Source organism: Drosophila teissieri, unplaced genomic scaffold, assembly GCF_016746235.2.
Source record: "Drosophila teissieri strain GT53w unplaced genomic scaffold, Prin_Dtei_1.1 Segkk118_quiver_pilon_scaf, whole genome shotgun sequence".
In the NCBI taxonomy this organism is placed as follows: Eukaryota; Metazoa; Arthropoda; class Insecta; order Diptera; family Drosophilidae; genus Drosophila; species Drosophila teissieri.
In genome coordinates, this window is record NW_025224987.1 from 784,403 (window position 1) to 798,596 (window position 14,194).

At 42.6% G+C, this 14,194-nt stretch overlaps 1 protein-coding gene across 1 annotated transcript in view; it reads right to left on the bottom strand.

The window, feature by feature from the left end:
• The window catches only part of LOC122625508 (aminopeptidase N), a 455,949-nt gene that overhangs the window by 200,125 nt on the left and 241,630 nt on the right, over positions 1–14,194 (bottom strand). Inside the window, exon 8 of the mRNA XM_043805602.1 lies at positions 8,715–8,892. Within this exon, the coding sequence (XP_043661537.1) occupies positions 8,715–8,892 (178 nt within the window). The remainder of the gene's footprint in view (positions 1–8,714; positions 8,893–14,194) is intronic.

The following is a 14,194-nucleotide window of genomic DNA, read 5'->3' on the forward strand; positions in this document are numbered from 1 at the left end:
TGGGCTAACAATGTTCATTTTTGCAAGTGTCACGGCCAACATTAAATTTTGAAGCTCCATCATGAGCATTCTATTTCTCGCGAGCAACGTTTCATACAAATGACCGGAGTCAATTTGCGACGCTTTTGCTGCTTTGAGGATTAAGTTGACGGTGGCAGTTAATTTATTAATTTGACTCTGGATTTTTGTATTGATTTCTATCTGCCTATTGTTCGCGTCTATCAATCGCGCCTCTACGACCCTACTGTTTTGCAAATCGCTGGCATCAGGTGTACCGGCTACAACCTTTAGTATGGAGCCCAGGAAGTCCAAGCTTCTGGCCACTCGATGGTGCGCGCCCAGCGCATCCAGCAAGTCCCGGAGGTGTGCTGAATATACATTCAGCAAATTTCTCATGTGTGACTGCGGGAAGTGGCTAAGCAGACCGACCGTCTCCTCTACTACACGTGCGTACTCCGAAAGATTCGCGGAGTGCCTCACGTAGGCGAAATTCTCCCACACCAAGATCTGGCCATCGACTATGGGAATGTATTTGGCGCGCTAATAATCGGTGATGTGAGCCGATGCCAATGATAGAGACACGAGAAGGATAAGATTGGTCCTGTGGGTGAAAGTTTAAATGGTTGATTTTTTTATTTTGTAGACAAGGGGAACCCAACACCAATAATAATAAAAATGCTTAAGAATATAACGTGCGCGGATGGCGCTACGCTTAGATCTATTAAAATTTACGCCAAGTGGCTAGAAAAAATTTAAAATTAAGCGAAACACTGACCTCGCTGCTGAGCGCGTCATTTTAAATTGTCCTTGTGGACCACCCTCCCCTCAATAAGGACCGTGGTCCCCATGTCCGCTTCTACAGCTCTTTCTTCGCACAACGGCGTGAGCTTGTTGCCGAGTCTTCGGTTGGATTTTACCAACACTTTCTCGCCAACATCGAATGTCCTATTCTGCCGCGAGGCGTTTTCTCTGGCCCTCAGCGCGGTCTGAGCCTTCTGGATCCTTTTGCGGATCTCTAGCTGCGGCTCATTGGGGTGTGTTAGAACGATGTCAGCCGGTCTCCTGTCGATGACCGAGTGAATCGACTTATTATACTGGGTAGTGGCCGGCATTATTATTTCGACCGTATCACTCAAGCCCTTGTCTATCTTTATGCATCTGGCTAGCTCCAGCAACGTGCTATGGAAACGCTCCACCTGCCCGTTGGAGGTGCTGTGCAGTGGTGGTGCGTTTGTAACGCTTACCCCAAAGTTGTTACACAGCATGGACACGATCGTGTGTGACTTCAACGACGGTTCGTTGTCGCAATAAATGGTCTTTGCCCTTGGGAAAAAGTTCATGAGCTGAAGCAGCGCCGGCTTCAGGTCTTCAATAGTTCTCGAGACGATTGGTTGTACGACGGCAAATTTAGAAAACTTATCGACGCAAGTGAGGAAAAACTTTTTGTCGGTAGAGAAAATGTCGATGTGCAACATTTCCCCTGTGTGTGACGGTATTGGCGTTTCACCGGGTTCTTGTTTTCTCGGGTGCCTGTCATACTTTGCCCTTGCACAAGTCCTGCAATTCTGCACGATCTCGTTGGCCAGCTTGGCCATTTTGGGGAAATAGTATTCCGACAATACCTGCTCTACATTTTCTTGCGCTGCTCTGTGCGCCCTATTATGTTCAGCAGTTAAGATTTCCCTTCTTTCTTCGATTCTGAGTACGTCCACGACACGGTTCCTGCAATGCCAGAACTTTGTGGCTGGGAACCTCCGGACTATCTCATCTTGTATCATTGCGAGCGTGTGCAAATCGCAATGGAAGGCGTTTACGGCCCTTGGGACGATTATGTTCGTCTAGTAAAGACCCCCTGCAGACGAAGTTAACCGTGTGGCGCCTTTTATTCCCGAATAAAATAAAGGTATTTTTAGACGGGAAACGTGCTTCTTCCAGTATTATCTGGTTCTGGAAGCAGTTCAATGGCTTGTCTGTTGACTCGATTGTGTGGGTGAGAGACACCTCACTGTGAATCGTTGCTGCGCAAGATTCGGGCTCTTCTTGTTCCAGCACATTAAGCTGTTGTCTGGACAAGGCGTCCGCTACCAGGTTCTCTTTACCGGGCTTGTAAAATAGACGAGCATTGAACTCGTCTATGCGGGCCTTCCACCTCTTAATTTTTGCGTTCGGGTTTGATTCCGACACAGAAAATGTTAACGGCTGATGGTCAGTGAAGATATTTATATCTTTCACTCCATACAAGTAATGCCGCAGTTTAGCCAGGGCCCAAACGATGGCCAATAACTCACGCTCGTTAGTCGCGTAGTTGGCCTCACTGTCTTTAAGAGTTCTTGAAATCATTGTTATAGGGCGGCCCTCTTGAGACAACACCGCACCTATACCATGGGCTTCTGTCGTTAGATCAAATGGCTTCTTATAGTCCGGGTAGCTGAGCATGACATCTTCTGATGCCAATATATTGCGCAGCTTTTGGAACGCCTCTCGCTGGGACTCAGAGAAATGCACCTGAATGTTCCTCGATCTATGCCTACTAACTGTTCCATTTTCGCCCTTTAATATGTTTGAAATGGGCCTTGCTATAGCAGCGAAGTCTCTAATGAAGCACCTATAGTAGCTCGCGAGGCCCAGAAACGATCTGACTTCGAATACCGTCTTAGGCTCTGGAAATTCTTTTATGGTCTTTACCTTTTCTGGGTCCGTTGTTGCACCTTTACTGGTGACAATGAACCCGAGAAAGCTCACGCTTTTCTTAAAAAAACGCGATTTCTCGATCGATACTCTCATGTTAGCTTCTTCTAAGCTCTTTAACACCCACTCTACATGTTTGATGTGAGCCTCCTCGTCTTGCGAGAAGATGATCACATCGTTAACATAAACATAGCAAAATTTCCCTATTTGCTCCCGTAGGATGTCATCGATCGTTCTTTGGAAGATGCCGGCGGCGTTCCTGAGGCCGAATGGCAATCTCTTAAACTCATACTTTCCTCCGTTTACCGAGAAAGAAGTTTTTTCACGATCGCGCTCCGCTAGTACGACTTGATGGTATCCTGATTTAAGATCCAGTGTCGAAAAATAGCGTGCTTTGCCCAAATTGCCTAATATCATTGATATATTTGGCATGGGGTATTTATCGGGAATGGTGTGCTCGTTAACCTTGCGAAAGTCTATCACCAAGCGCTTCTTGCGGTTTCCCGCATCATCGGTGCCCTTTTTATCAACTACCCATATGGGGTTGTTGTAGGGGGATGCCGATTTCTGAATTATATCGTTTCTTAGAAGATCTTGGATCTCCTTATTAACGAAGTCAGCTACGCCCATGGGATATGGGTACAGCTTGGCATAGATGGGCTCTTCGCTCACCGTTCTGATGGTGGCAACCACCGAAGTATTATATGGCAGAGCCTCGTTTGGGTCTGCAAAGGCCTTTTTTCTGGCCTTTAATAATTTCCGAAAAGTCTCCCGCACTGAAGCGGGTGCATCTGAAATTGACATCAGTGCATTTGTGGAAGGAGATTTTCTCAACTTCCGTACCCCATTTGAGCTGACCGGAGGCCAAACAGAGTGACGCCCCAGCCTGAGCTAACAAATCGAGACCGATTATCCCATCGAAGGTTGACAAGTCTGGTAAAATGAAAAATGTTGCTTTCACGTTGAACAACGCAACAAAAATGCTTTTGTGTGACGGTGGTTGAGCCATGGATGGAATGCAAGGTGAATTGCGAGTTAACCGGACGGACGCCACGCAACCCCTTGTGTGGTCTGATGTAATTCTTGGACGTGCCGGTATCAATAAAGAAGCTCATATCCTGCCCTGCTACTCTTCGTCTAATGACGGGTAGCAGGGATTTTCTCCTAAAAAATTGAGGGCGTCAGAATCACTTTCGGCATCGTCCTCGATCTGCGCCATAGCGCCGTTGGCGGCTTCGGCGTACGAGGTCTGCCCCTGCCCAGCATCTTGGGTTACATGATTCACCCTTTGTTGCTTGCCCTTTCCGTTAGAGCGATCGGACATGGCCGACCGCCTGCTGACGCCAGCGGAGGCCTGGGTGGGCTGTCCAAATTTTGACAGCGAAGGGTCTACCTCCATTGGTTCTGGAGCACTGGCGCGAGTTTGCTGCTCGGCATTTCGCTGGCCGTATTGGCCTTGCTGCTTGTTCTGCCTACTAAAATGTGGGTTCTTCGACCCGCTTGCCTGTGTTTCTTGTTGGGGTGGCTTGACCCGCTGTTGGGTACTTGCCTTGTGTTCTTTTTCCTCAATGCTTCTCGCGAAGTTGGCAGCGAACGCATATCTTTCATGGTTCGATTCCACCTCTTGCGAGAGGTGGCTTGGCTTTGCTGAGAACAGCACATCTGTGAGACTACGCTTGAGTCCCGAAACAAACACACGTAGTGCATCTTCGCGGAACTTTTCGCAGAGGCCCTTTGCTAGGACCGGCTCGTATGACATGTTGACTTTATTAGTCAACAATGTAAGCTTTTTGCCGACCTCATCATAGTATTGCAGCAGAGACATGTTGCCTTGTCTCAGCGTGGCCAGCTCTTGCTCAATTACGTGAACTGGACGTTTGTCGCTGTACGTGAAGTCGAGGCGACTTATAATCGCGAAGTTAAGAACTGTGCCGAAAGAGGCTAGAACAACGTCCGCGGCCCCCCTGATTTTTTTTCATATAATTATGACCGCCTGATAATGGCGTGAACTGCCGTCGTACGGCCTAAAAATACGATAGGCTGCGAGAGCCGCCTGTCTCCATGAAACATACGATTCATGTGCGCCTGCAAACTCGGGCAAGCATTTGACGGCATCTAATGGCTCGTCGCAGCGGATATCATTTCTTATCTCTATGGGTGCATAAGCTTGCACCTCTGGTGGCGTAATATGGTGACGTAATAATGGGCTGCGGCCAGCTGCTGGGACATTGCGTTGACTTTGTCAAGCAAGACCTTATTTGCAGCGGCTTGCTCAGCTAAGGCAGCGGTGACGGCTGCCTGCATTACGAATTTCAACTGGTCTGGGTCCATGACGCTGTCTGTAGGACGAGGTGAGGGTGGGGGTGAGGGTGTGCGTCTTGGCACTGAACAGCGAATGCGATGGTCGTCGCAATCAGAGTCAGAATCACTACACTTTCGGCGAGTGTTTCTATAGAAAAGGAAGGGTGAAGTCATATGCTTCTAATGTAAACAACGAAAACTCGAACACAACGCTTGAGGACGGAGGCAACAAAGTTGCGAAATCCCACGGATCGTATTACGTTGAACGACCAAACAAAACGAACAAGATGAAGGTAGATGGAAAAAAAAATTTGTGCGCGCATGCATTTGATGCGCCGCTTTTAGTAATTATTCAACAAATGTTTATATATTTTTGCTGCCAATAGTTTTCCGTCAACTTAATCCTTTACTAGTTTCACGTATGTTAAAACTATTTATTATTTCATTTCATTTAAGAAAAGACACTTGCAAAAATGTGTTTATATGCTTATTTTTTGTTTCGCAGGTTTAAGTGCAGTTTTAAAAAAAAGGTGCCCACTTACATTTTTTTTGGTGTTGTGTTGTGTTCTAAACTGAAGTTGGTTTCTGTTTTTGTACACTGCTTGTCTCTGCCTCCCGCGCTGCCGTCTCCGCTGTCCAGATAGCTTGCGCGCTAATCTGGCGATAAGTCGCTGCCCGAAGAGCACCCGCGGCTTCGGTGTGACGTGAAATTAAGTTTGCGCTATAGCGCACCTCAGCCAACTGCACTCAAGAGGCGAGGTTAATGGCGTTGTAGCTGTGCTGCCTGTGTTGACGTAGGTCAGCAGCAGCCACTTGTTAAATAGTTCTGTTGTAAACAACAGTGGCCACAAGCACTTCTTTTGTTGCTACAGCCCTGTTAATGTGGCTGAGTCTGATTAACTTGTAGTTAGGTTTTAGATTTTTAGAATTTATTTTAGTTTGTTTTGCACTTTTTTTGTGTTCGTGGGTAATGACTAACGCACTGTCAAATACCACTGGTTGGGCGCCAATTATGATAAGGGTTGGCCGGCGGTTAACGCGCGCGACTTTTACTAATCAGGTGTCAGGCGGAGCCGTGACAATGAAAGATTAGGAGTTACTTTTTATGCTTTATTACACCGAGCCAAGCGGAGCTGTAGCGTCGGAGACAAAATCAGAACTGAATATAAAATACAAGAATTCAAACTTAGGAGCTAGCATGAAAACGAAACACATTGTTGCGATCTCATATTCGTAGCGGCCACGCAAATCTGTAGTGTCTGCCGGCTACGTATCGACATGCTTACGTTGCAGTATGCCGATGTTGTCGTATATCATGCGCCCGTGGGAGCGACGTTTGCTTTAGTTAACTTATATATGATATGATAATGATTTGATATATAATATATGAATTCATATGAATGCCGATAGATAACATCGCATAAAAGTTTTTGATTCGTCTCATCAATTTTCTGTGCAAATCTTTCTATCTTGATGATTTCTATCATTTCTTTGTTGCTTGCAAAACCTTGACTTTGAGCTTCTAGCTGTGGCGATGACTGCACACTCTCTCTTTGCGGCTCTTTTTGTATGTGTGTGTGTTTCTTTAATCACACTTTCCACTTAGAAATAAATTGGCATCCCACTTCTGAATTTTTAGGTTGTATTAACATATCGCTCTCTTTTATTTATTAATCATTACTAAAATTTATATGATCAAGTACAATACACAATATAGCCCTCGTTCACGCAGGAAGCGCACGAATACTACTCCCCCTACTGCCCTTCTTCTTGACATTACTTTGTTCAAAGTCGCAAGTGGCTCCTTTGAAAACCCTAACCGGGCCAAAACTTGAGCTTTGCGGAGCTGACTCCTAGCTCGACTTATAGCTGAAATATGTAAATTCAAAGAGAAATTCTACTGCTGGTGCGACTCAACTGTGGTGCTTTCTTGGATCCGAGAGGAGCCCTCAAGATTCAACGTGTTTGTAACCGAGTGGTTGCAATTCAGGAGTTGACCGGTACAATGGAATGACACTACATTCTCTACATGCTGTCACCCAATCATCCTACCGAAGGATCACCCAGTTACTATTATAAATCACGCTTATGAGCACAAACTACATACTGGTCCTTCCGCTCTTCACAGCATGATTCGATCCCAAGATTGGCCCAAAACGGTTCATATGCACAGGAAGAAGACCACGACAAATTTGGTCCGACAATGCAACTAACTTTGATGGCGGAAAGAACGAGTTGCTTGAACTGAGACGAAGGAAATCAAGTTTCGTTTCATTCCTCCTCGATCACTTCACTTTTGTGGATTTTGAGAAGACAGCAAAGCATTACTTTTACCGTGCTGTGGATTGTTCCGTTTTGACCTTCTATGATATGAGAACCCTTCTTTGCCACATATTTGCGGTAGTTGGTATCAAATTCTGAAATCAGATCGTAGAGACAATCTTGACAGATATACATACTTTTAACAAGGTGTGAAGGTCCTATAAGCTGCCGAAGTACACAAACGACATTCAAAAGATCGACATAATATTAAAAGAGGGTTGTTCAGTAATGTAATCCAGTTGTTGGGGAAAGGTAAAGTCAACACAAACGCGAATTAGAGTTCTTAAATAAATCCTAATACAATCAGTACGTGATATTTCTGTTGTTAAAAATGGACTCAGCGCCAGCCCCTTCACATTCTGGTACCTTATTAATTTCGTCAATACCGTCAATTATGACATATCAGAACATGTCAGCTAACACAGATGTTGGCATCTATAAAGTATTTACATCTTATTTCTCCACTAACTTTGAGTCAAGATGATGTCTGGAAGCGATATTGGACTTTAATGATTGCCCTAAGCCCGACATTGAGGGCGCTTCCTTCTTCTTTCTTAAAAACTCTATTTCGAGTCTTCTTCTTGTACTTATGAAGTTTTTTTCGGGTTAATTTAATTTCTAGATGGAAAATGGCTTCCATTTTGACGATTTACAAATATGGTAGTAAAAATGTTGTTTTTAACTACAGGCCAATTGTTAAGATCAGTAATATTTTGGAAAGAATAGTTTGTAAAAAAAATTATACTTCATAATTCGTGCGTATATCGATGCCTATCAGCATTGGTTTATGGCGCTCAACCACCACCAACCTAGCCATCTTCTCTAAACACTGTATGCAAGGCTTTGATGACTATTCTCAAGTTGATTTGGCTGTACGCAGATGATCTCAAATTATATAACAACAATTAACTTTTGCCTGTATCTTATTAGATAAACATCTTTTAAAATTTATTCCTAAGATTTTGTAGCTTCTAAAGGCTGTTTGTGTACCGTGGTAAGCATTGCTGTAAAGAGTCGTTATGAGGGCCCATAAAGGTTGTTAATTGTTACAACTATTGTTTATCACTGCTCTGTTAATTCACGTGGTTGATCCACGTTCTAATAAATTTATATGTTACACTAAAAAAAGGATATAGCAAAATTTTGGGAAACGTTTAAGAATATATCCCTTTAAAGCTCACACGTTCTATTATGTGTTAGTCAGATTCATTGTCATGTTTATTGCGTTCTCTGTTTTAATTGGGTGCAGTTTGTGTACAACTTATATTCCCTTAAAACAGAAAGTGCACCGAAACGTTTTTGCAAAATAATTATTATACTGATAATTAAATAGTTTGGGGTAACTTTGATAAATGTTTGAGAATTTAAACTAATCGAATTGCTTGCTTGTAAAAATCTCTTACCAATAAAATAGTTGATGAAAAGTTATTGCTCCAAATATTTATGGAAGGAATATCTGAAGCCTTAATAATTCTAGGGTCGTTCCACATTTTAAGTTTTAATATAACGAAGCCGAAAGCATGCGTAGACATTGGTGGAGTGGTATAAAAAAAATCCAAGCTGTAACCACTTACTTTGGGGCTGAAATAGAAAGACAAGAAAAGTTTATGATTGGTGAAGATACTTGTTGTTCTGTTGGTAAATGTTTTTAAAATATAAGTTAATAACTGATACGTTAGTATTTTCTGTCAGTGTATAAATAATGCGCAACACTATTTCGCCGCAACATTACGACAATTTTGTAAACGACCAAAAATTCCAAAGAGCAATTCTGAAGAACAATATCAACACGAGCATCCGGCTCGACCGCCACACATAACCCAAAAGTGCCGATCTTGCAGTTCTAGCACTTCTGCAGCTGCCTCCGTCGTCAACCAAAGCTGCCTCTGCCCACCACAGCGATGCCTCTGCTGACGAATCACAGCTTAGTTTCAGGGTATATTAAGAATAAGAAATCAGTCCCAATTTGATGATCAATAAACGAACTCTGAAGAGTTTAACTACTAAAAATTAAACTTGAATTGACTTATATAAATATGTTCGAAAATCCATTCAAAGCTATTGCCAAGTGCTGGTGCAGAGATCAGTTGCCCGCTTGTTAGGAAGGCAGTTTCCTTTGGTCGATTACTGGACCTATGCTTTCTTACAAGTTCTAAAAGTGTGTTTTTATGTCCAGAGTAACGCCCTAACTAAACCGGAAGATTCATATCATCCTACTTTTAAGGTGACAATGAACACAGGTACCGTAATAAAAGAAAATCAAGAGAATTCAACTAAACGAAAATATTGCTTTCGCAAAGCTAATTTACTTAGGCTAAATAGCCTAATATCTTTACGCTTGAAACATTGTGGCGGATGCAATAAATATATATATATATAATATATATATATCTATTATATATTATTACCTTCTTATTATTAAACCTTCTTTGTTTTACAAAGAAATGTCACAACTATGAAATGTAAGGTCCAGAGTTCATACACAATTTTTTTAATGGCATAGTAAGCTACTGAAGCTTCGTTTTGGGAAAACGTAATGTTGCCCAGGTATAAACGAGAACTTAACTCTAGGTACGGTTTAGATAGGTATACAGTCTAGTCTTTGGCTTACATGTCCGAAAATGTTTTACGATGTCCAACACTGAGCTAGTCTTATTTAATCTGATTTTATTTTGCAGATTTTATTGGTCTGCTCGCTACGAGATACGTGCGGTTGGCTCAAAAGATTTTGTATGTTCGTCTTACCAAATAATATAATATTAAACGTGATCATCCGGTTACCAGTAACAACACCTTGCAGTTCTCGTTTCCTTGATCTTTATTTGACTCGATGTAACACTTTAATTCGATTTCCCGTGGTGTTTCTACAGACAATCGCATTAGCCCGGTTTACGCAGCAGTCCCTGCAGCAAGACGCCCAGTGAAAGACGAACGTTCCACCCTAAACCTTTCCTTATGATGGTGCGGTCGGACCTGGATGGGTCTGCTCAACGGCCTCGTTTCTGCTGTCCTTCCGCTCTCGTCGTCCTGGATGGTGCGGACTGCGTCGCTGGGGGCCCTACACTTGGGCTGGAGATTGTCGTCGTACGCGGACTCACGGCTGCGTCCACCCAGGCAATCGCCTGGTTAAACAACAAAATGTTAACCCCATGTCTGCTATGACTGGTGGAGCCGGTACTACGTCAGCTCGGTTCTTACGGACGCGCTAGGCAATCGCCTGGTTCCCGTACAGAATCTTCGACACAGTCAACCGGGTCTTCACCACAATTCCCGCCGCGCACTTTGGTCCTCGTTAGGTTTGGGCCCGCCTGTTAAACGCTTTCGGACTCACGGCTTTAGCTCCCTTGCTGATTTCGTTGTTTCGCGTTGTTCACTTGTATCCTCGTTCTCCTTGACTGTCCAGCTTCCAGCGTTCGGCCGGCTTTATAGGCATCCTTTAAAGGTTATTCCTTGATGTCTCCGGATCCAAAGTCCACTGTTTTACCGTTCCAAAGTCCAGCTTGGTACTGTTGCTTTCCTTAACCTGGCACGTCGAGGCTTACTGTTGTTTTGCTGTCCTGCTGCACTCCGTGCCGTCTCACTCTCGCTCTCCATATTCTTCCTCTCCAACCCGTTTTTTTCCAAACTTTCTTTCTGCAGGTTCTGTTTCTTCAAACTCTTTACTTTGCAGTTGTGCTGAGTTTTAACTCCTCACATTCCCCCCTTTCTTCGGGAGACAATAAACTTGCCGTTAAGAGTTTACCTCTTTCCAAGCCAATGGATATGTGCAGAGATAATGATGATCCTTAAACAAAACAAGGCAGAAAATGAAGCCACATCGTACCTTCCCATTAGTTTGTTCTCAATATTCTCTAAAGCATTTAAAAAAATACTTTGAAAGATAATGTTGCCAATATTGGACAAATTCACTATTATTCCCGAACACCAGTATGGATTTAGAAGAGGCTACGGAAATCCTAGCAATGCCAAGCCTTTGATCGAGTTTGGCAAAACGGATTATTATACAAAATTAAAAAATGGCAACCGGCACCATATTTTGTATTATTACAGTCATAACTAACAAATAGACACTTTAACGTGGTACAAAAAAAGGAATCCTCGACATTGCTTACTATAAAGGCTGGAGTCCCACAAGGCAGCGTCTTAGAATCTGTTTTATACACCCCGTGTACAGGGTGCCGTCATGCCAGTAACAAATACCTGCACTGTGCCAACATATGCTGATGATACAGCTATATTAGCTTGAACTAGTAGCTAATATAGCTGTATCATCAGCATGATGAAGCTTTACAACTTCTGCGATTAGAGCTCTGCCTTATTAAAAGTTGGTTCCTGCTAAAATAAAAGTCAACAATGCTAAAATCATTAAGGAATTAAAACCTAATAAGAGCTCCGGCAGCGATCTAATAACACCTAAGATGATCATCGAACTTTCATTTTGTGCCGTCCAAACCATTTGCCAGCTCTTCAATGCAATAAAAAGAACTGGTCATTTCCCTTCGTTATGGAAAAAGTTATGATTATGATACCGAAACCGGAAAAGGATCATACAGTTCTATCATCATACAGACCTATAAGTTTACTACCATGTATGTCAAAACTCTTCGAAAAATGTCTGCTGACCTTGGTTATACCCTATCTGCGAACTTTTAACAAAATACCGGAGCATCAATTCGGTTTTCAGGAGAAACATGGAACTATCGAACAAGTCAATCAAATCACATCTGAAATTCGAACCTCATTCGAAAAGAGACAGTACTGCACTGCCATTTTTCTCGACGTGGCCCAAGCATTTGACAGAGATGGCCTAATGCATCAAATTAAGTCAACACTCCCTGAATGCACCCATAAGCTTTTAAAGTCGTACCTGCACAATAGAGTGTTCTCAGTTAGATGCGGCACTGTTACGTCTGAAGGCCACATCATAGAAGCTGGAGTTCCTCAGCTGGAGTACCAACATCAAGGCAGCTAACAATATCTACATTTGCCGGGGACACTGCAATCCTGAGCCGCTCTAAATGTCCACGGCAAGCTGCTGCACAACTTACTCTCTACCTGGTGGACTCGTGTCCTGCCTGGCCCGCCCGCAGGACAACTCTACTAGGTGTGCGTCGCAGGATCCACAGTAGCTCACCAAAAAGGAGAAAATCTGGACCACCAGGAGGAGCCACATCAACACTTAAGTTAAGTAATAAGCGAATGCAAAAGGCAAATATAAAGACAAACAACGCTAGTGAATAAGCAAACCGAAAATTCGAATCCCCAATACAAACTTTAATAGTTAGATAAGTAAATGCAAAACGCAAATATAAAACAAGCAAAGATAGTTAATAAGCAAACCAAAAATATAAATCCCCAATACAGGGCAAAAATTAACAGTGAGTTTAAACAGAAAATTCTAAAAGAATTTACAGTGGAAGATTTTTAATAACCAAAGTGGAAAGTTCAATTACAAAACATAAAATCAGAACAACATTTGAATGTGGAAAATTCCAAGACAGGAAGATTGCTAGACTACGTGCTAAAAATAATAATACTAGGGAATCTGGTTTCAAAAAATGTTTAATACAACTATACCGATATTAAGATTTAACTTCAAATAATAATACGTAACCTTGATAATAGATTCAGTATCTCAGGCACATGAGTAGATGATATTCTTTTGGAAATTCAGATGACTAATCAGCAAAACTAAATAAGACCAGCTATTATTCCCGAGCAGCAGCAAGCTGAACAAGTGATTTTGGCCCAACAACAACAACAGCAAAGAATAGCCCAGAGGCAGGAACAGGAACAACATGGCAGTTAACGAATTACATCCAATCATTACGCAGATTTTAAATGAGCAGTTTCCAATTTTGTTACGACAAGCTCAGAATTCAAGATTCGATTTTTCCGTAGCCGTAAATCAGGAAATTTCTCCAGAACTTCGTGCAAATCTTGATGGGTTAGATAGAGTTCCTACATAGTAAAAAGTTTAAGGGAATTTTCTGGTAATCCAGCAGAATTTAGTTCATAGAAAATGGGAGTCGACAGGGTTCTGAAAATACACGAACACGGGTACGCAAAATATTTCGGCATTTTGCATACCAGTCGAAATAAAATCACCGGTAATGCAGATTCTGCATTAGAATCTTATAATGTTCCGCTAAACTGGCCCGCTATTTCCAAATGCCTTACCTTACATTATGCAGACAAGAGGGATTTGGTAACACTCGAATATACATAAAATAATAATAAACAGGGACCTAAGCAATCAGTTGAAGAATTCCACCAAGCAGTTTATAAACATCTTTCGCTAATTTTAAACAAAGTAGGCTGCATGGAACTAGGGGCTGAGGCAGAACAGCTTATGACAAAAATGTTTAGGGATAAAGCATTGGACACATTCGTGCGTGGACTCCGAGGAGATCTGTCACGCTTATTGGGAATGAAGGAGCCTACTGATTTAACCTCTGCTCTACACCTTTGTCTGAAGCTAGAGAATCAAGAATTCCGTGCTAATCACGCTACCGCTATAGGACCACAATCAGGGTTTAGAAGTATAAATTACCGACCCACTATGCAAAATCAACTAACACCGGCAGGGCTAGGACAATGGTCATTCCCAACTGTAAATGACCACACGAGGAATCCATCTCGATTCTCTAAACCTAAATATAATTTATTTAACCAACCGCGCCATCAAATGCCTACTTATAATCCAAACCAACCCAGTCCATCACGAATGAGAAATCAACCTATAACACCCTATTAACCAACTCGGCCATCTACGGCAAAACCCCAACCGAAACCCAAACCCATGAATATCGATAAATCCATGCAAACAAAACAGGTTAATTATATGAACAAACCGAGCCCTCTTTCAACCGGCAAAAGACCA